Consider the following 23,141-nt stretch of genomic DNA (forward strand, 5'->3'; position numbering starts at 1 on the left):
CATCGACCGCATTACTGTTTGATGTGAAGTGTTAAAACTTTTATCCATGTTGAGTAATGCTGATAACAGCGGGAAAAGGCCTGTAGGCAGTAATAAAATCACTGCTGCATTGCCAGAAAGAAGAAAAGGGAGAAGAAAAATGCATCAAAGTAATGAAAATGAACTGAATGGAGATTTCCTGTTTAACGCTTTTGGTTTCAAAATGAAATGGGCACATTTAAATATTATAAAAGTGCACTGGATAACTGAAGTACATTAAACAGTACAACAGAACACAAACACAACACTCACATGGGATTGTTGATAGTGTCATTCTGAAACTAATCTGATGCTATAATCCACTTTTCTACACAAACACAAAAAAATGATATCAACACAAATATCATTTACAAGGACACTTGGAAGCGTGTCCTCCATCTCACATTGCGTTTGTGTTTGTTTTATTGCTAAATACACATTTGATAACCTTGCATTGATTACTGGATCACCAACCGGGAAAATTAAGCATAAATTCAGAACTCCTTTAAAGCATCCACATTTGCTGTGTGTCAACCGGATTATGGGCATTTAACTGTAAATCTGTTTGAAATTTGTTTCTCCATTCATTTAAGTGTGAGATGAGGAACTTAAACCAACATAAAAATCTGAACACAGCTTTATGGGACTAAAGCCAAGTTAACCTTAATGTCTACAGCTCACTCAGCCCTAAACATTGTAGTTACAGGAATAGTTAATAGTGAACTCAATTATAATTTTAAAATCTGCCAAAAAAATCAGGTGATCCAACTTTAAATCTCACTGAATTTGCTAAAGCACAATAGCAACCGAAATGATAAAGGCCTTAAGGTGTGTCCTTCTACTTTCAAGACATTTGCTATTTCACTTTGTGCTTCAGTTGTGCCCTCCTAAACTGTTTAAACAAATTACCATAGTATGTCGTATTAGCAGGTAGCAGGTAGTATTCCAGCATACTGAACAGAGAGAGGAAGGTTAAAGACATTCCATCATGTTTGTAGTGAGAATAGCTGGATATTGTGGTAGAGATGGCACCCCAGTTATTTATATGAAAGCTGCTACTGAGTGCATACTGAAAAAGCTTCCATGAGCTCCCTCACTCTTCCTCACTTCCACGTATAGTACATGCACTAGAGTCCTTTGCTTGTCCAGCTGTTAACTTTTGAGATTTCCACTGACCAAGTTGACTGAATTCACACATGAACTGAATAAAATAATATAATCACACGGCCCTTGTAGACTTTCCAAATGTTATTTGAACAAATGGATCAAATTCTCATAATAAAAAAAGAGTAATTTCACAAAATATACACACATTTAAATATATTTTTGTCACTGATTGTACATGTATAATTTTTACCAGAATGAGTAGAGTTGATTTGCCCCCCCCCAAATTTTCTTGTTTTTTTTTTTACTTTTTATTCCTGCAATTCCAACAACAAATGTTCTGGTTCAGTAGCCTTACGAGTTTTATTTTGAAAAACACACACCGGAGGTTGTTTGTTGATCTTTGCCTGCCCATCGGTAGGAACTTCCCTTTCGTTCCTCCAAAAGATGGACTGGACTGAGGACGGTAATGTAAGTGAGGTTATGCTCATTAGCTGCTTTTGTTTCCTGAGTTGTGTACGCTCATTGTATCATGTGGTGGAACTCCGGTTGAGGTACTTTGTCTCGACTTATTATTATTTGTCTTTGCATGTTGTTAGCATTTTGTAGCTAGCACGCTGATTAACTAAGTATAGCTTGTCGGTGAATAACCTGTTCTGGCAGCTACACATCGAGACAGATCATCGGTCAGTTTTTAACCTAGGCTGTTAGCTAACGTGGTCAGTGTCAGCTTACTGCTGGTTACCTGATGTTAATCATTAACAACTAGCTAACAGCTGTCATCTTTAGCTAGTTTTCTTTGTGTAAAGGCATCGACATCCACGTTAAGGAAGGTCGCTCTGATTCGTTTGGTTGACATAATGATGCACTGACAGCCAACTCTGTCTCACCAGACATTCCAGTGCATAGTTATCAATTTTATTTTTGCCCCTTAATGAATAGGTTCAGTGTTTCAAGTCTTCTAAAACAATAGCCATGTGCCCATATGAAGCTTGACACGGGTTTTGGTTGAAATGCTTGTTCTTCCTGTTCATGCTGAGTGCTAAAAATCTCTTCCTCGTGCGCCATCGGTTTACTTTAAGTGCAAAATCCACGGTCCCACGTGTGCACTAAAGTGCAGCTATTCACAAGTATATCTAAAGCCTCGTTTAATCAAATCAAGTGAATAGCTGGTAAAAGTTATCCAACATATTGTAATGTTGGCTGGGTTGAAGAAGGAGCTGGAGATCAAAACTAACTTTTCTGCACTCAAGGGAGCCACTCTTATTACACACACTTCCGGGGAACACACAGTAACAACAGAACACATCAAAACACTCAATACATCAAAACCCTGCCAACCCATAACTACATACAGCCCGTACAGAGGGCCATTCTGAGAGACCCTGCCAAGTCTCCCCCCCCTCTGGTGTATCCTTCCAGGTGCTACAGTGACATTAGCTACAGTGATACACAACAGAGAAAAGCAGCGAGTCCTTTCACTGTGGAGGCTGGAAACCAAAGAAAACATTTAACTTTTTCCTGATAAATCATGGAATGTTATCAATTATCAGACTCACTACAGATTAATTTCTTTTCAATCGAGTTACTGATTTAGCAGTAACTTTTATGTCACAATATTAAGAATGGATATTACGTTTGCCACAAAATCATAGTAAATTAGGAATTTAAAGAACTGATGAAGTAAACAAATTTATTTGAGTTGCAGATTAAAAAACAATGTCTTTATTTGAAATTTGTGTCACTAAACAGTAAGAGGCACTGCAGCAAACTACAGTACATCTTCTGATGACTATACTGCACATCCTTGTCTTCTGTGCTTAGTATTTTTATTGATTAAATTATTTATGGAAATTAATCAATAATCAATCTATCACTGACATTCCTGCGCGTTGTTGATACATGTATTGTGACATTTTATGCCAAGTCTATTAAGACACTGTATGTTCTTGGATAATCAAGCTAAATATAACAGATTAAGGTACTTCACCACATTGATGCAAAAGTAATAAAAAATAATCCAGCATTATAAAACTAAATACTAAATAGTTTGGGCTGACTATGTGTGTTTTTGTGTCTGTCTGTTTCAGGATCTCAGCCACCTGCATGATGACTGTCATCAAGGGCATGCTGGTCATTCTCACAGTCATGGGCCGAGGGCGGCTGCATTTGGTGGGATGGGGCATCCCTTGATGCCAGCTTTTCATGGACAGTTTGGAAAAAGCGCAGATCTTACTCAGCAGCCAAAGAAACGGTCGCACATGGATGAAAGCAGCAGCTGGGACATAGTGCAAGCAACACAGTAAGTGGGGGAGCAGTTACTTTGGCATTTTATGTGATGCCACAAATTTAAAAGAAGTAGGCGTTATTTTTACGTTGTCACGTCTTCTTTGTCAGTAGTGAGCCACTGATATATGATTGTACACTGCATTTGTTTTTAAACGCTGAAACCATTCATTGATTAGTCTACACAAAAGTAATTAGCAAGGATTTTGATCATATATTTGTTGTTTAAGTCATTTCCAAGCAAAATCTTTGAAACGGTGCCAAACACTATGAGACTCCACTTTGTTACATGTGAGAATTTGCAGCTATGGTTACATCACTGTGAATGTTATACTTTTGGGTTTTGGACTGTGGGTCAAACATGAAAGGAAAACCAAAGACATCACATTTGGCTCTGCAAAGTTTTGAGGGACTCATTTTTTCTTTATATTATGTAGACTAAACTATTAATTTATTTATTGAAATGAAAGTTGTAGTTACTTGCAGCCCTAATACATTTATGCATCATTTTGATTCCTGTTGCAACATGGGTGTTTTTTTTTTTGTAGTTTTTGCCATCATTTCTCCTGGATGTGTTAACACAAGCAGGGAAATTAACCAGATTATAAACAAATCAGCCAAATTACCTAACCTTCATTCTTTTGGGGCTAAACCAAAGCTAAGCAAACCTAAAATGTCAACAATAACTGCTTGTTACACTGTTGCAGTGTTATTATTGCTAACAAAGATTATGGCCCAAATTGCACAAATAAAACCTAAGTTGTAATAAATTTGAATGATTACTCGCAATATCATAGTAACAATACAGACATACAGTCATGGCCAAAAATATTGGTACCTCTGCATTTCTGTCAGGTAACAGACTACTTCTCCCAGAAAATTGTTGCAATTGCAAATTCTTTGGTATTCTCATGTTTATTTCTTTTGTTTTTGTTAGAACAGCACAAAAAAGCAGAGGGAAAATGGACTGTACAGCATTATTGACACCCTCAACTTAATATTTGGTAGCACACCCTTTGGACAAACTAACTGAACTCAGTCACTTCCTGTAACCGCTTTCTTACACCTCTCTGCTGGAGTTTTGGACCACTCTGTTTTGCCAACTGCTCCAGGTTTCCCAGATTTGAAGGGTTCCTTCTCCCAGCTGCTGTTTTGTGATTTCTCCACAGGTGATCTATGGGACTTAGATCTAAGAGTCATTTTTGGCCACGTCAGAACGCTCCAGCTCATTGAAACCATTTCTGGTGCTTTTTGAAGTCTGCTTTGGGTCATTGTCCTGCTGTAAGACCCATGACCTCTGGTGGAGCCTTGACGTTCTGACACTGGGCCCTACATTGTGCCCCAGAATTTGTTGGTAGTCTTCAGATTTCATAATGCCACACACACAGTCAAGACAGTCGGTGCCTGAAGCAGCAAAGCAACCCCAACACATCAGTGAACCTCCATCGTGTTTGACTGTAGGGACCGTGCTTTTTTCTTTGAAGGCCTCATTAGATTTTCTGAATGATGTGCTCAACCACAGGATGTTCTCCCAGAAGGACTGTGGCTTCCTCAGGTAAGTTTTGGCAAACTCCAGTCAGGCTGGTTTATGCTTCTGTGTCAGCAATGGGTCCCCCTGGGTCTCCTAACATAGCGTCCCTTGTCATTCAGATGGCAACGGATAGAGCGAGCTGAAACTGTTGCACCCTGTGTCTGCAGGTCGGGTTGTTTGGAAGTTGATCGAGGTTCTTTATCCACCATTGGAACAAACCTTCACTGCAATCTGTCATCTATTTTTCTCTTTCATCCATGTCCAGGGTGATTAGCTACGGCGCCATGAGCTGTAAACATCTTGACAATATTGCACACAGTGGACACAGGAACAGCCAGATCTTTGGAGATGGACTTGTAGCCTTGAGATTGTCCAGGTTTTTGCACTATTGTGGTTCTCAAATCCTCAGACAATTCTTTGCTCTTCTTTCTTTTCTCCATGCTCAGTGTGGTTCACATAACACAAAGGCTGAGTCAACTTTTCTCTATTTTAACTGGTTGCAAGTGTGATTTCTATATTTTCAGCACCTGTTGGTTGCTACAGGTGAGTTTCATTACAAATTTAAGGAGCATCATGTACTTGAAATACAACTATTTGTGAATATTTTGAAAAGGTGTCAATAATTCTGTCCAGTCCATTTTTGGAGTTCTGTGTGGAATGGATCAGATTTGGCTTTTTTCGCTGCTTTTTGTGTTGTTCTGTTGTTCTAAGGCAAAAAAGGAACATGAGAATACCAAAGAATTTGTGATTGCAACAGTTTTCTGGGAGAAACGGTGTGTTATCTGACAAATGCAGGGGTGCCAAAATTTTTGATAGGAAACACTTAAAACACGGTTACATTGTTACTTAAACATGAGCTATAATGGCATCCATAAAAATACCCATCTGATTTCTGCATACAATTTCTACTAAAAATGTGTTTGATGAGTACACAGTGGTAAAATAATATCATTCTTACTGTTTTCAGGAAAGTGTAACATTAAAATATTTTCAAACCATGTAGCACATAGAAAATTACACCACCTTTCCTTGTGAATTTCTGGCAGTGAGAGGTCAAAGAATGCACATTGGCTTTCAGAGCTTTGTGTTTAATTAGCACTCACAGGGTGATTCGTGTATTTGTACAGTCTAGCAGTTTAGAAAGGAAATTGTTCAGAGAAGGGAAGCCTACACTCTCCTGTCAGCATGTGCCAGCTGAAATTAGTACATGGCACTACTTGTGGCTACCTGTAGTGCTGGCTGCCCTTGCTAACTTATCAGTGAGATGAGGTGTGGCGGAGCGAAGGTCACTCCTCTTGTAAGACTAAGGAAGAATTGAAGAGAACCTGCAGAGCCCCTTCTGTCTGGCTGTTCATGTCAATGGAAGTCTGGCGGGAACCACATGTATACATGCTGCCAATGTTTTTCACAGTGTCTAAAACGATGAAATAAACCTGCTTTTACACTTTAACGCACAGTTGACAGCTTGTTTTCTGTCAAGTTGAAAATGATTCCCTCTTCTTTGCTTTAGCAGTAATTTTGTTCATTTTGTTTTATTGTTTATTTTGACAGGGGCACTAATTAGTCTGGTAATTATTATTGGTGTGTTTTTAAGTGCTTGTATTTGTGTGATCTTCTCAGGTTTGGCATCCTTGAGCGTTGTAAGGAGCTGGTGGAAGCAGGGTATGATGTCAGGCAGCCAGACAAAGAGAACGTCACTCTGCTGCACTGGGCGGCCATCAACAACCGTTCGGAACTGGTCAAGTAAGACCTCCAAATATGTTTTCTGTCTCAGTCAAGTGGCAACATCCGAGGCAGATAAATGAAGCTACTGTGGAAGTGTGAAAACATGCAGTTCCCCAAATGGCCACTTGAGGCTGGCTCAAAAGGGGAGTGAATCCCCATAGACTCCCATGTTAAATTGTTTGTTAAATTGTTTACATCCTGGTACTAAAACAGCTTTGGTCTCTATAGGTAATTTACCTCTTCCATGAGGGATGGGGGATACTTTTTTTTAAATTTTTTATAACTTGCCCATCTAAATTATATTGAGACTAAAGGTGGCTGGCCACTAGCTGTCTAGAGAGCTCCACTCATGTTTTGCCTCTTTGCCCATTTTTGGATTAGACCTAGCAGGTAGAATGAAGCACTACCAAGACAGCGACGACCAGACTTGAGCTTCAAAACTGCATTTCAGAAAACCTTTAGGTGATGTCACTTTGGGTTTGTCCAGTTTTTATATAAAGTCTTAGTAGAGCTGACGTCCTAGAGAGACATGAGGAATCTGATACAAGTGTAAACACGTCACTGCAGGTTACCCACCATATTTCTGGAAACACACTGTGTGTCCAATCTGAGTAGCACTACTGTGTCAACCAGTCTCAGAAATTTGGGGAAAAGAATCCAATACTCTTCTGCACTATGTACATTTCATAAACCCATCACTATGTTTGACCATAAAGATCTCCTCAAGTTCTTAGTAATTACAAGCTGATTTTGGACTAGTGATTTTCTAAATTGGGTTGCACTAGTCCAAAGTAAAACATGTAGTAGCTTGTAAAAACCATAGGTGTGTAAATCGGGTGATAGGAAACATCTATGGCGTTGTCCTATCGAGCCTTGAACTATGTAAACAAGAAGCCAATGTAACATTGCTTTTAAACATTTAAATTTTAGAGGCTTAACAGGGATATTCCTTGTAAATATAGCTGTTATTTTGTTTTTCTTTTTCTGGATATGTAAATCTGTGTATTTCCGAGTATTTATACAGTTTGAATGCGCAAGAAATATCTCGTATCCTAACCTTGTTGTTATTATTATTATTTTGTCAAATGTTATTGGTGTAATGACTCATAAATTTGAAGTCTATTACTTTTGTGAAATGTAATTTAAAATCTTAAACATTGATATTGGTAGGTTGTATTCCATGTTACCATAACTTTTACTCTTTTCTCTAAATGGGTCATATGAACATGCTAACATTAACTTTGTTGGTTGTTTCAGCTAGCTACACAAGAGTCACACCTGGCAGTCAGAGGGTGTAAATATTTAATTACAACAAATCTCTACATCAGATCTGGTTTGTGTGCAGAAGCCCGTTTTAATTTAGTCATGTATAAAACTCCACTTAGCCTAGTTCTAACATAGTGTTTACTAAGTTTGAATTTACAAAAAGCTGAGGCAGATGGCTTCCAGGCTAAGAATAATCAAGGCCGCAGTGGAAAATAAAGAGCTTTGATGGCATTTCTGATGTAAATTCAGGAGACTTATTTAATGGCCCATGAAGTTTCAGTCATACCTGGAGATCATTCTGGACTTTTGAAAAAGTTTAGAAAAATGTTTGAAAAAAATTATAATAAGCAAAATTAGGCAAAACATAATAGTGTATAAAATATGCTCAGGTAAATGAGATGTAAATTGGGCCATTATATTCAAAATATTTAGCAGTTAAGTATCATTCTGGCTGTTTTCCTATCAAGATTACTCTATGCTTCAGATTGATGTAAAGTTAGGTCAGAATCACCTTCACAAAAGCATATAGTGAAGAAACAGAGACAACTGAACTGAAATATAGCAAGCTCTAACACACAAGAAACAGCTGTCTAGACTCACTTTTGTCTTGACACTGATTTTTCTTCCCTGCTGTTTTCTGAAAGGTATTATATTTCTAAAGGGGCCATCGTTGACCAGCTTGGTGGAGACCTGAACTCAACTCCTCTTCACTGGGCCATAAGGTGATTGTATGATTGTGAAGGGATTGGGGCCAGGGTTGGGTGTATTTAGATTTTATGAGTTCAGTCATGTTTCTTTCCAGATTTGGTTTAATCTTGGCTCAGTCATTTACATATCACTTACCAGAGAAACAAAAGGAAAATTTTAGGTTGCACATGATCCCTAATCCCATACTTTTTCATAAATGACTTGGCACTTATTATGTTAGGTTAAAAAGAGAAAATGTAATCCAGTGTTTTTTCTCCCTAAAGCTGTTGTTGGTTTTTGTTCATGAATAGGCAGGGCCACCTCCCAATGGTGATCCAGCTAATGAGATATGGAGCAGATCCCTCCATCGCTGACGGAGAAGGTTACCGGGCTCTCCACCTCGCCATTATTTTCCAGCATATGGCCATAGCAGCTTATCTAATGGCTAAAGGACAGGTCAACCTCCCAGCATTGATGTTTATTTCATTTGATGCAAGTTATTTTTCTTGTCCTTGATTTCCCTGGCTGGCAGTCCTTATTTGCCCGTTTGCTTCCAGGAAGTTGATGGCCCTGACTGTAATGGACAGACACCACTGATGCTAGCAGCCCAGAAGATCATAGGGTAAGCTTTCCACTCTCAGAAGAATCAATTTAAGTGTTCAGTTGTTGCACTTTTTCACTCCTGTTTAATATTACATTTACCTTTGGTAAAACCAGTCCAGTCAAGAAAAAATATATAGCTCTTCACTGATTTCACTATTTATCAAATACCTGTCAGAATCCCAGGTCTTTAATGTCTTTTTGCATTTACTGACAATGTCAACAAACTGTAAAAATATAAGAAGTAATTCTTCCAAATGTAAAAACATGAAGTAAAACTTTGGAATGCTCCAAAGCATGACATTTTGATAATAGTTTCATACAAGTCTGTGGATCAGCAACATCTGACATTAAGTATGTACAATATTATCTGAGAGGTGTTGTCCTTCTCTTCAAGGCCTGAGCCCACCAACTTTTTAATCAAGAATAATGCTTCTGTGAGTGCAGTGGACAAAGTGAACAGGAACACTCCGCTGCACTGCGCCGTGCTGGCAGGAAACGTAGACGCTGTCCACATCCTGCTGGAGGCCGGGGCCAGTGTGGATGCAGAAAACATCAACGTGAGCTTCTCAAACTCCATCCATCCATCCATTTTCTTCCGCTTATCCGGGGCCGGGTCGCGGGGGCAGCAGTCTAAGCAAAGATGTGCCTTCTCAAACTCGTACTGCAAAAACAAATTGTCTTACAGTATGTGTGTGTGTGTATGTGTGAGTGTGCATGTACAGTCTGGTGGCAGACTGAGTAACACATACCACTAGAGATCAACTTATTTCTCCCAGTGCTAAATGACCAAAGAAAATCTGGACCCATCAGAAATCTGTGAAGAAATTGATGGCTCTGGACTTTTTGACCCTCTGGCATCAACAAAGAAACCATGATGCACTTTGAAGAGATAGAAGGATTCTTAGGTTTTTACTTGTATGATACTTTTATTTAAATTTACTGGAGTCTTATTTTCCCTCAAAAGTTTTTTTTTTTTTTTTTACTTGTGCACAGTGATGATGTATGTGGAGAGTTTGGCATGAGAAGGATATTTTTAAATTAATCTGCTTAAGTTGCTATTGGCCACATTATAGCAAACGTATATCACAATCAGTGCCACTTGTGCTTCAGAATGCATTTTAAATGAGTGTGCTGAGGAAACTTGAAGTCTCCAGCACATGCACACTGGAGATGGATGTTGTAGTGAAGTACGAGTTTCTAGTAGTTAAAACATTTAAAATAAGTATAATGTAATCCAGTACACCACCACCTTTAACTGTGACCTCCATAATAATTGAGCAGATCTAGAATTAGCAGTTTGTAGGTAAACAGTGGAGAACTGACATTGCTGCAGCAGTTAAGTCCACATTTAGCTTTCATGAAAACTGTAGGTGGCTGAGCATACAGTGTGACAACAGAGCAACCCATTAATTAAGTTGCTCACAGTGGAACGGTGTGTTCAAACACGGCACAATTATAAACATTTGTTATTACATTTTGAAATGAATCAAAAATTGTCCATGTCTTCATGCTGTTTTTAATACTTGTTGTTCAGGGTCATACCCCCATCGACTTGGCCCATCAGGTACATAGCCCGCTGCTCGTCCACATGCTCAATCACATAAAACAGGAGAGGATTCGCTCCAACTCACGCTGTCTGCGGATTGTCAACAGATACAGGGTATACAGACGCCACAGAGCACCCACGTCACAAATTACAGATTTAAAACCCCTGGTCACACATGAAAAAAGATTGTTGCTTTTGACTCCTCCTCTGTTTGCACTTTTCCAGGTCATTCTGCAGTTTTTGCTCAACACTGCCATGTTTGGAAGTGTGGGTGCAATACTTGATATGAACTCAGAGTCCTGGTTGCTCAAAGGGATTCTGCTGGTCTGCTTGATAGGTGTGATCAATCTGGTCTCAAGGTGAGGATCTTGATTGTGAATGAAAAAGCCACACTTTCATGCTCAGGTATTCATCTGCATGTTTTACAAAACTGGTTGGTTGTCATTTAAATAAGAAACATTTGTGTCTAAACAGGAATTGCCCAAGTCCAGCCTTTCAGTCTTTTCTACCAGCTACAGCACTGATGGCTTCAGTCTTCTGGATGCTCGTCACCTGGTACCTCTGGTTACTGCCAGATATCCTTTCTTTGAAGGAAACAGCATCCTAAAACAGTTAGAAAACAGCTGTTGTTGCTCCCTGCAAGTCGGGGCTCATTTGATGGTAGCACGGGTGTTTCTCTTACATCTAGGGGGTTTGTCAAATGAGCATTTGCGGAAGTGACAGGAGGTTTAAATCGCAAAATAAAGATCAGTGATGCTCCTTTAATGTTTAATAGGTCAAGAGATCTGAGATGGGGAAAAAATAAATAAACCTTATGCTGTAATGCACTTGTAGCGATTTAAGCGCCAGTAAACCTAGCAACCGAGTTTTCTTCAATTTGATGAAATGGTTAATGTTTTGCTCAAGCTGATAAAGAATTTCTTAACCATAAACCCCACATAGACCTAGCACCACAATCCAGGTTCTGTTCACTCTGAATGCCACTGCTCTGCTCTATTACTACCTCCGCACCTGCAGGACAGACCCAGGCTTCGTCAAGGCAACTGAAGAGGAGAAGAAAATGGTGGGAAGGCTATTAACAGTTAGAATCCATATACTATTATCTTTACATGTAAATGTTGTAAGGACAGGTTTTGTTTTGGTATTGTCAGAATGTGTTGGTGCTGGCTGAAGCTGGTTGTCTGGACCCCAGAATATTCTGCACTTCTTGCATGGTGAGATTCTGCACACAAAACCCTCCACTTTACTTTTAATGCTCAGTGATAACCTTGCTGTTTTGCATTGCTTTGTTTACAGATAAAGAAACCAGCAAGAGCAAACCACTGCTTCACCTGTGATGCCTGTGTGGCGAAGCAGGACCACCATTCCATCTGGACCAACAGCTGCATCGGTATGACAGATGGTAGCAAGGGACGAGTGATAGTGACTGCCAGAAAAGATATATGTCAAACTTCTTTCTAGTTTGAGAGCACAGCAACCCTTGAAATTAGTTATTTTAGTTACTGAAAATTTTTTATCAGCATCATAATTTTCATCTAGGTTCTGTAGTTCATTAGAAACTAAGTAAAATGTTCAGAAATGGCCTGTATTGACTATGTTACTCCTCAATAATCAAATGAACTTGTTCCTTTCCAAACTAATATTCCACCAGATTTAATAAAACATTTCTTGTATTTTAAAAAGATCTTGCTAACTTAGCTAACAAAGACAACTTTAAACACCTGGGGGGTGTGATGAGAAGTCTTGTTTTATATTCTGATGAAGCAGGTACTTTTCTTTTACACATACATACATACATGATTATAAAATTTGGACAAGAGAAGTGGCAGCATGTCATATACTCTCACATGAGTAAATCACTGATATGCATTCACTGGCAATTACAACAAATCAGGGCTGTAACAAAGCTGACATTTTTAACTTTTTAATGATGAATTTATTCATCCCTTTATATACTGTATTTAATATATTGTATTACAACTAAGAATCTGTTACTGCAGTTGTAAGTATTTATGTTACATGTACAGTTGACTAAATTAGGATGGGACAAGTTATTGTAGTAGACAGCATTTATTAAGGATCAGCTTGGTCAGAGGTCCACTCTCTTTTGGGTAAATTAAAGACTCATGACAACCTTTGCTGCCTTCCAGGTGCAAGGAACCATCACTACTTCGTTCTCTTTCTGCTCTCCCTCATGCTATTGGGAGCATGGATGTTCTATGGTTGTCTCATGTGTGAGTAAACGAACACAGCTCAATCACAGTATGTGACACAGTTCTACATTTACACTGGATAAACTGTGCCGTGTATGTTCTTTCAGACTGGTCGACTCACTGTGTGTTGCATTATGAGGAGCAGAACCTGTGGGATATGGTTTCTGCTCTGGTCGGCTGCTCTCCCTGGCTGCTCAGCATCTTCTTTTTGGCCTTTTACCACACCTGCTGGTCCGGCTTAATGCTTCTGCTGCAGCTCTACCAGGTGACTGGCTGTGTGCAGTTGGTTAACAGGTTTCTGTGGCTCCCAGTGATGCTATGATTGGTGTTCTCAGCCTCTAAAACCAGCCTGAATGAGTTAAACCACATTTTAAGGGCAGACCCCTGATCAATGTTCATATACAAGTGTCTCCTCTATCTTTGTGGTGATTGATGTTTCCTTTGGGTCGGAGCAGATCGCCTTCCTGGGACTGACCACAGCAGAGCGGACGAGCCTGACTTTTCACCAGAGGAAACTCCGACAGCCCGTCTCTCTGAGACAGAATCCATACAAGTGAGTTGGATATTAGTGCTGGTATTATTTACTGTATTACAAGAGGATATTTGCATAACTATTTCTTAACCTTTTTTATTATTGTAATCGCTGTCCAAATTGTCACTTGACTACAAAGTGCTTTGCCTCTTAATTCTTTAAAACAAAAGTAAAAAAATTTCTCAGACCTACACATTTTAGTGCCATTCAGTATTGCCATGACTTTAATTTCAGCTTCTAAACCATTTTAAATCGGTGCAAAAGAGAGGAAAAAGTCTTGTGCTCGCAGTCCAAAGCTTCCACCAGGTCCAGAAAACCTTTAGGCACTCTTAGATAGAGCAAGCAGTATGTTTTAAAGCCTTTATTTAATCTGGCATCTCAGTACAAAATGCCAGTTGGTTTCAGCCTCGCCAAGTTTTTGTTGGGGTGGAAACATTGTTTGCACCGGGTATTCTTTGTTTCTTCTATTTTTAAATCAATACCTAAAGGATAAGACTGCTGATTTTCTGTTTATTTTGATTTTTTTTTGTGTGGTTATTTTCTATAATCCAATACAGAGACTAACACAAGCAATAAATTTCATGTACTCACGTGTGAATCCAGACCCTGGTTTGATCATTTCTCTGTGCCATAGGCCTCCACTGTTTTCCAGAAACACCACTGCACTTGGTGGCATACGCTCACCCCTCTCTAATACGTACACCTCTACAATTGTATGCAATTCAGTGCAACGCTTCCACCTTAACATTCACGTTTATGATGCTCACAATGCTTCAGTTATTGATGAAATTGTCATAAATGTATACAGTTATTCAGTTATGTTTATTATTGAGGCCGTAGTTAAAGGTGGTGTTTTACTGGACTACATTATATTCAAAGATGTCTCTATATTTTTGTCCTCACCAGCTGCATACATGAGAGGGTCAGAATATTAGGAGCAGCTCTGAATATAATGTGGTCCAGTCTTTCCTTCCTATATTTGTCATTTCAAATTAAGCCCTATGCAGTCTTGTAATTACAACCTTATATTGTGTGAAATTCCGAAGCAGTAGCAAGCGCCTCTGCAAAATGTACATAGTGGAAACACTGTGTTAATGCATCTCTCAAACTCAGTTCAATGTAAATCAGTGCAGTGCTTGATTTGTTCCTCACTGAGTGATCTGGGGCAAGTGAAGTACACAGCCAGTTCATCCAGACACAAAAGCAATTTAAGAGTACAAATTTTAGAAAGTAAGAAACAGTGGCAATGGCCAACACTGTCCAAGACGTACAAGTGCAGTTTTTAATCAACTGACTGAACATCATGTGATGATCCTCTGATTGTCTCGTCTCCCTGCAGTTTGGGTGTGGTGCGAAACCTAGTGTCCTTCTTCCAACTACGTTGTTGTGGCCTTTTCAAACCAGCCATCATTGATTGGACACAGCAGGTCCCGCCCGGCCGCGACCAGCACGTGTTCGGACACACAGACCTGGTCTGATCAACACACACCCCCCTCCCTCAGGGTCAAAGGTCAGATTTTCACAGTGGTTGTGGACCAAAAGCACAGATTCTATTTATTTATTTTTTTATGTGTTGGCTCGTTGTGAAGAGACCGTAAAGACAGCACAAATGACCATACTCTGAAAACCACGGCCACTGGGGTGGAAACAACTTTGACTCTGTTGCGTGAAGGCACCTCTTTGACAATTTTGTCTTTTTACAAAATCTGAAAATGCTTAAAAAGCAGTTGTGTGGTAGGATGCACTGCCAACAAAGCAAAGAACCCAGAGTGAAAGCTGACGAACAAAAAACACAAAGATGTTTAAGAAGACAAAACTGGATAAGCTGTGAGGCATTAGCAGGAAGAATGGGGAAACGGGAATCCTCACACAATGTTTAGGTGTGTGGCTTAGTATGTTTGCAAGTGCATTAGCTAACTACAGTAGCTTGCTAACACATAGCATGAGGGAAGAAAATTAGTGTTACAGTTTATTTACTTCCAAAATAGACCCTGGCCTAGAGGGAAGTTGGGGTGTAGTTGGTAACTGAAATGATGATTGGCCAAGTTACCTCTTAGAATGCTAGTAAGCTACTGTAGTTAGCTAAGTCACTTGCCAACATGTCACTGCATAGCTTTCTGATTTATAACACACTGCTAATGCCTCACATTTATCCTCTTAAAGGTTCTCTTTTTCTGGATTATTTACCTTGTTGTGCATCCTGCCACAGCAGCATTTAGGCTTATTTCTGTTGTTTGTAAAGAACCCAGACACTTTCACTCCAGTCACTGGAGCAAGATGAACCCCCACCACCGTGTGGGCTGGGCATAAATGTGCTCCATCTCTGTGATTATAGAATGTGGGAAAACAAAGCAGTGTGTAGATACTGTTGGATTCAGTTGTTTTTTTGTATAGAATACTGCTGCCTTATACTTGACCAGTGCAAGTGAAATGAAAATCATAATGTTTTAATTTGGGTAAGGCTTACTAAACATTTAAAGGCCCAAGTTATAATTGAAGTTTTGAGCTGTTTTTTATGAACATATTAAGCATATTTTTTATCTGGTCTGGAAAAAAAGGATCTTTGTATTTGTAAAAAAAAAAAAAAAAGGTTTTATGACTTTTGTAAGAGTTGCATGTGTTCATTAATGAAATGACCACTATATTACTTCAATAAAGCTATGTTGTGCCTGTCTTTTTAACCAGCTATTGTAACAGTGAATCATCATCTTAGACCTAAAGCTAAAAAAAAAAGAGGTGTACGTATGTTCTAGTAGTTTTATGCAGAAGCAACTTGGTTTATACACATCTAGCAAACTCGCTAACAAAATAAAGTATTATACTTTAAGGATTTCCTTGAATGGACATAATCTCCAGGCAGTTGCACATAATCTCCAGTACACTGTGACCAGATGAGGGCTTGCCTGACATCCACAATGCCATTTTAAAAGTGGAATTTTTCGATTGAGCGCACTTTTGTGGATATATTTTACCTCCTGCTACACTGTGACCAGATGATGTGGAGAAAAATACAGGGCCTGAGGTTACTGCATGTCCAGGAATGTTCCTGTACAGGGACTCACTGTTTACCTGACCGGGTCTAACCTACAAGCAGCCAGTCTGTGAAACCCAGCCTGTGAATGATCAGCTGATCAATGCCGGATCCCCCTGGATCTTTTGACTGCTTGAGGCCAGTGTGTCTGCGTTCAAATACGCTTAAACGTGTTTTTGAGTGTGCAGAGAGTCTGTTCTTACCCAAGAACAAATCCCAGGTAAGAAGACATTGGTGAAGAATCTTTGTGAAAGCTTCGTAAATGAGTTTTACGAACAAATTTTCCTTAAGAACAGTTGGTGAATGGGACAATTTGTAATTATCAAATCTTGTTTTGGAGCCACTTTTACTGAGCAAATGATTTTCTTGGTGTTTTTACTCTAAATTAATAGTGCGAAATAACAAATTGTTTGACAAAAACATTGAATCCTGTCCTGCTCTGCACAGCTGCTCACACCTAACTGGGGCAAATTAACACGTCCCACTTGGTAATCACTCGCTGCCTTGATTATTCTAATTAACACAGTTATTGCACAGAATTATTTATGAATGCAAATAGTATTCTATTAATAATTAACTCTAATGAGATGAGACTGCTAATTGTTTTCTCACAGCTGAAGGTAACAGTGGTGGAAAACAGGGTTGGGCGTGACACTTTGTAGCTCTAATCAGATATAATAAGCAGTACAAGCAAAACACTGGTTTGTTCTAATTGTATGTAGTTCAGCTCTTTACTCTACTAAAGATGTAAAATAAACTAATGGAGCTAAGGTTGTATTTAGTTCAGTTTTCCCTTTATTTATAGAAACATTACATTTCTTAAACTCATTTCGTGATACACTTCAAAGTATCGAGAAGTTTTTATGCTGGATTTCCAGAGAGCCAGTTGGTATTACACAACATTTACAAAACTGTTCTGTTGTAAAAGGAAGATAGTAGTTCAGTTACACAATGTAACACAGTAAATGTTAGGTTTTTTTTTTTTTTTTTTTTACCTGGCATGTTCACGGTCGTTCCTCCAACATGGCAGCGTTCCCCAGTCCAAATCCTTTTGGGCCAAAGTTTTTGGCATAGCAAACTGAAGAGAAAATGAGACAACAATACTGAGGTAAAAATAAACAGCATTTTCTCATCTGATTTTCTAATGTGGTCTCTGTATGTGTCTCTGTGCACCTGATAGGACTCTCATTTCTGGGGACAAACACGTTTACACACTCACATTGTGGGGACCAGATGATGGTCCTCACCATGTCAGGCAGTGAATTTCAGTGAATTTTGACAGTTTAAAGTGAGGGTTAGGCAAATAGGGCTGTGGTTAAGTCTCCAGGAAATGAATGTATGTCTATGTAAAGTTCGTAATTAAGTCTACCGGAAATGAATGTATGTCTATGTAAAGTTACCCAGGAGGAATGGAAACAAAAATTCATGTCTGTGTGCTTACCTTTACAGTACAGCTCTCCATCCTTGTCTGTCACTGTGGTTGACTCCAGGCTTTTACCACACATAGCACAGCGGAAACAGGTTTTATGCCAGGGCTAAACACACAAAGAGGCTGCTTTTTAATATCAATAAAGATTCAATAACTAGCTTTTAAACTATCTGCTTACAGTCAGACTGTGTTCACATTACATGCCTTAACACTTAATACAGATTGTTAGATCCTATCTTTTTGTGTTGTTTCAGTTTATAAGTGACGTATCCAGCTCTTTGTGTGGTCACCACTGAGGACCTTTTGTGTGCACAAGATTAACTGAAATGTGAGCCGCAATGTCATTTGTTCAACAGTCAAATCGCTCAATGTCCTCAGCTTTCCACTGACCCCTATCACTGAAATGTGACCATAGTTTTAGTATTTTCATACCCTACAATCATATGTACTGTATGAATTCTACAGTATTAGATTGTATGTAACCACCTTGTTTGCTGTAGGAAAACTTTTAAGGAAAATGTCCTGTTTGAGAAGATTTGATGTAGCTTAAGAGTTCAGGATTAAGACTGCTGCCAGTCTGCTGGAGCACCAGGAAAACAAACTGAACCAGCTCTGAACTGGAGAAGGGTATATACAGAAATGTGCTGGAATAAATAGTAAAATAAAGAAATGATATTCATCAAAACCAGTGAGAAATCCCAAAGCAACACATCCATGTTCCAGCTGCATGGTCCTCACCTTTCCTGCTCCCATCACCTTCTCTGCTGCATAGACAGCTTTGGAGCAACGAGGACAGCGGTCTGAACTTCCGAACTTCTGGGCAGATTTGTTTGGGCTGGGGTTTGTTGAAGGTGGTCTTGGTTTAGAACTAGAAAAAAAAAAAAAACACTTGATAACACACATTCTCTATTTTTTCCTATTAATGTAAAAACTAGCTTTTTCTCAAGCTGTAGTCGGGGGGGGGGGGGGCCTTCATCATACTGGTGCAAGATGAGATCTGTAGTCGGGGGGGGGGGAGCCTTCATCATACTGGTGAAAGATGAGATTCAAGTATAAGTTACCAAAAAATAAGGGCTATGATGAAGGTGTTTCATGAACCTAAAGAAAGCCCAGGACTGAACCTCTACTGCTGTGTGAACACGTACTCGGCAGGGTGCTGGACTATGTTCTGTCCAGGGGGATCAGAGCTCAGAGCTCCAGCTCCTTGCCCGTATCCGTAGCCCTTTGGCCCATATTTCTTGCCATAGCAGGACTTGCAGTAAATCTCTGATTCATGTGCTGCGACTGTGGTGCTGTCCAGCGCTTTTCTGCAGCTCACTGCAAAATAAATAAACACAGTTAAACCTGTTACTGTATGGCTATTCGGGTGGGTGAAATAGTTTGCCCAAACTCTGAGGAGTGTCATGGTGGAGATTTCAGAGACTAAATAAAGCTCTCCCACCTAGCTAGTTTTATCAGTCAGCAGTGGCATTACACATAGATGTCTTGTGTTTCTATTTAGAGAACAAGAGGAGAGTGTGAGGTGAATGTTCTAGAAAAGATGAACACTTAGATGGATGAGCTTATCACAGAGGCCTCTTACAGCTCCCAGTGGAACAATCCAGCAGTCACACAGGCTGATATCCAACCAACTGGAGCATGTTTATGTGTGAGAACAGTAAACCAATATGAGGTGTCTGCCATCTTTGTTCTCGTGTAGCTTTGTGTCCCTGGATTAGATCTGGTTATGGTTCAGAAACCCTGGCTGTATTAACAGGACAACAACTGAAATTCAGGTCAGGACATCCAGAGGAGAGGAAACCCAGCCGGGCTGTCCAATCCATAGAGCAACTATTCAACCACTATAAAAGGGCATTTTATGGAAATAAAGTAGGTGGCTGTTGGGAGAACATGATCAGTGCTTTATAAACTGTTAACTAACTAAATAAAAGAGCCTTGGAGAAGGACGAAGACTGGGAGCAGTAAAAGAAACTTGAGAAATAAGGAAAAGAATTAAGGCACGAAAAACAAAATCTAGATACAATGGATGCAAGAAAACGAGGAAAGAGGAAAAAGAAAGCAAGAAGGAATAGATGGAAGGAGGCAAGAAACAATAACATGGGGGAAAATATAGGGAAATCTGAGCAAAAAGAAAAAACTAACAAGAAAGGACAGAATAAGAAAAGACGAGGAAAATGAGGCAGAAAAAATGAAGAAAGATGAAATTAAGAGAAAAGTATCAAAATAAAACCACACAGATGGTTTCTTTCCTACAAACAATGAAAAGAATATCAGAACAGAGACAACTATCATGTAGATGGTGGCCAAATGTGTCAACAAGGCAGCAGATGAGCTCAAATGAGCAACACAGAGGGACCAAGGAAGCTGTCCTGAAGTGTTAAATATCTATCTGTATGTCGCAGAACTGCGTGGTTCTGCTGATCAACCATGACACTATTTGCTGGACTAGTAAGGACAAGAAAGAACCAGTCACTCACTGCAGAGGAAACAGGTCTTATGGAAACTCCTGCCATTACACTGAATCTCCTCTGCATGGTACACAGTCTTCTCACAGGCTGCACACTTGGTACCTCCTCCCCAGTTTGGCATCTTTGAGAAACAAAAAATTTAAATAAATAAAACAGAACAGCAACTCATTACATACCTTTTAAATCAATCTATTGATTACTGGCTCTGGTAAATGTCAAACCCGACACCCATAACATTTCCCCTGCTCTAATACAGAGCTGCAACTATTCATTTTGTCATTGAAGTGATTGAGATTATCAGTAAACATAAAATCAATTTCCCACAGCACAACATATCATAAAGTTACTTTGTTTGAACATAATTCCATTATCAAAAAAACAATTTACAAGGGCATAAACTATAATAACAGGAGCCGGAAAAAGTTGCTGATTACTTTCAAATCAACTAGTCATTCAGCTATATTTTACTTTGATATCTTAAAACTGTCCAAATGTTCATTTATAGGGAACTCCTTTGCAGACAAGTAAAGTGGTATTTTAACTTCATACTGTAGGTTATAAAGCTGTTCAGTAATATGTGTGTGTGTGTGTGTGTGTGTGTGTGTGTGTGTGTGTGTGTGTGTGTGTGTGTGTGTAACAACATGGAACATTTTAGAAATGTCATGTTAGGATGTTTGCTGCTAGATCCAAGTCATTCAGTGTAACTGTGCTGACAGATACACTTGACTCTGATTTACTCTATAAATCACTAAATCCTATTTTACAGAAATGTGTTCTGTATACTTTTATGTCCTTTTCTAGATATACGCTGAATTCACATATTGTCCCTAATTTAAGCCCAGTCTAGATAATGGTGCCGTCTGATGCTTAAATTCCTGTATCTATTGAATGAAACAAACTTTCACATGAAGTTGCTCAGATTTCCCCGTCATTCAGTTGTAATGATTTTCATCTCACTTTCACTCATCATATTTGACTTCACTAAAAGCCTGAGGAAGTGGGAGGGCCCTGCCTGGCCTTCTGACGGACATGCCGGTTTTGACTCGTATCAGAGGCTGCCCATCACCTCACAGGACTGGTATGTGGTATTCTGGGAATAGAAACTTCAACACACTAGACAAAGGCTAAGCAGCCTCTCCATCAGCCACTACTGGAAATGTTTTACTACTATAGATACACTGACCCATCTGTGGAGATAGAGATAGAAAATGACCAGTTTTGTGCCAATCAGACATCGAGGCACCAGAGTCCCTGTCACATGCGCTGTGGCACAGACCAGTAGCATAGGGTTATACTCATGTCAGTACCAGGTGCGTGTTCACTAGTGGTTTGGAAGCACTTTGTGTACAAACAGCACACAGAGGAGCCCACAGAAACACTTTGAAGAAGGAAAACTACGTCCAAATCTCTGACAAACAGTACACAATGAGACTGGCTACCCGTTAAAGGTGTAGGAAATCAGAATCAGCCTAGAAACTTGCAATCAGTGCATCTGTACTTACTACTCATATTTATATTCATTATTAAACAAGCTCATAAGAAAATGTAATTCCCCTGTATAAATCTAAATAAGAACCTAATCATAAAGACAATGCAGTTGTGGTGTAATATACCACTAAATTCAACTGGAATCTGTGATACAAAGAAAACAAGTCCTTACCTTGAACCAGAGCCTGTGTGATGTGCTCCTAATGTGGTGTTAAACACTCCTGGGCGCCTTAAATACCATCCACCTCGCCATCACCACAGTCCCCCAGTGACTGTTCAGTGAATCTATCCACCTAAAATAACCTATGACAGAGCGGAGTCCTCTGACCCTTCGTGACAGGCTGCAAGAGGCCTGTCAAGCATTTGTTCTGAACTGGCACAAACAGGAAACTTGAACCATCAGACAACCCTTGCTGACAGCTGTGCGCAGGGAGCCATCGACATGTACATAAATTATGGGAACACAAGGGAAAATGACAACTGAATAAGAACACATGGCTGAGCTACAGCAGTGACCTTGTCACACTCCAGATCCATGAAGCACCCATATCATCGATGCGTTCAGATTCAAATAGAATGAAGTGAAATAAGTTGGGAATTCAGTCAGATAAAAACTACCTTTTTTTTTTAATTATGAGTGGGACATAATTAGCTCTGGGACAGATATCTCACACCCCACTTAAAGGCAACTATATGCAGTTTTGTTAACCGCTATTTGACATGTTATTAAGGTTGTGATTAGTTCATTTACATTTTAAATGTAAAAGTGATTTTAGACAACTTTATGACTAAGATTGCTGAGGTAAAGTGTAGAACACTGACCATCTGGTGGTGCTGAATGAAAAATGAGTAGTCACTTGGATTCATCCTCAGGAGACCATGAAAAATGATGAGCTAATCAATCAACAGAAAATTTAACAGTTTTGATAATCAAGGCCTCGTTTCAGTCATTTGTCAAGGAAAAATGAAAAATGGAATATTTAGCAGAGTGTGAGAATTTTCTGCTTTTCAAGTTTACATTCTTGTGCAGCCATTACTTTTGGATTTTACACATTGGTTACACAAAAGAAGCTATTTAAAGATATCACCTCAGGTTGTGGGAATCTGTGACAGGCATTTTAAAGAGCATAAATCATTAGTAGATCATGAAAACCAAATATTGCCAGTTCCAATGTGAGCCATTCAGCGCTTGTGAAGATGTGTCACTGTAGACC

The 23,141-nt window shown here is 39.3% G+C and overlaps 2 protein-coding genes across 3 annotated transcripts; one reads left to right on the forward strand and one right to left on the reverse strand.

The window, feature by feature from the left end:
- Positions 1-1,523: 1,523 nt before the first annotated feature.
- On the forward strand, positions 1,524-15,204 carry zdhhc13 (zDHHC palmitoyltransferase 13). Of its 2 annotated transcripts, none has more exons than XM_020612344.1 (17): positions 1,524-1,593; positions 3,213-3,424; positions 6,560-6,682; positions 8,575-8,652; positions 8,929-9,073; positions 9,175-9,239; positions 9,615-9,777; positions 10,755-10,880; positions 10,992-11,125; positions 11,241-11,341; positions 11,705-11,829; positions 11,918-11,980; positions 12,063-12,156; positions 12,917-13,000; positions 13,087-13,244; positions 13,435-13,532; positions 14,851-15,204. In XM_020612344.1, exons 1-17 carry the CDS (start codon positions 1,570-1,572, stop codon positions 14,987-14,989), a joined length of 1,932 nt encoding a protein of 643 aa, XP_020468000.1. In that variant the 5' UTR covers positions 1,524-1,569; the 3' UTR covers positions 14,990-15,204. The 2 variants fall into 2 exon arrangements, with proteins under 2 accessions (XP_020468000.1, XP_020468001.1); XM_020612345.1 differs by lacking the exon at positions 1,524-1,593 and adding an exon at positions 1,599-1,676.
- Positions 15,205-17,486: 2,282 nt separating this feature from the next.
- csrp3 (cysteine and glycine-rich protein 3 (cardiac LIM protein)) lies at positions 17,487-20,560 on the reverse strand. The gene is made up of 5 exons (XM_020612339.1): positions 20,449-20,560; positions 19,117-19,288; positions 18,710-18,839; positions 17,984-18,077; positions 17,487-17,620 (listed from the first exon to the last, which is right to left on the reverse strand). Exons 1-5 carry the CDS (start codon positions 20,558-20,560, stop codon positions 17,547-17,549), a joined length of 582 nt encoding a protein of 193 aa, XP_020467995.1. The 3' UTR covers positions 17,487-17,546.
- Between the last annotated feature and the right edge of the window lie 2,581 nt (positions 20,561-23,141).

Source organism: Monopterus albus, unplaced genomic scaffold (assembly GCF_001952655.1).
Source record: "Monopterus albus unplaced genomic scaffold, M_albus_1.0 scaffold123.1, whole genome shotgun sequence".
NCBI classification, from domain to species: Eukaryota; Metazoa; Chordata; class Actinopteri; order Synbranchiformes; family Synbranchidae; genus Monopterus; species Monopterus albus.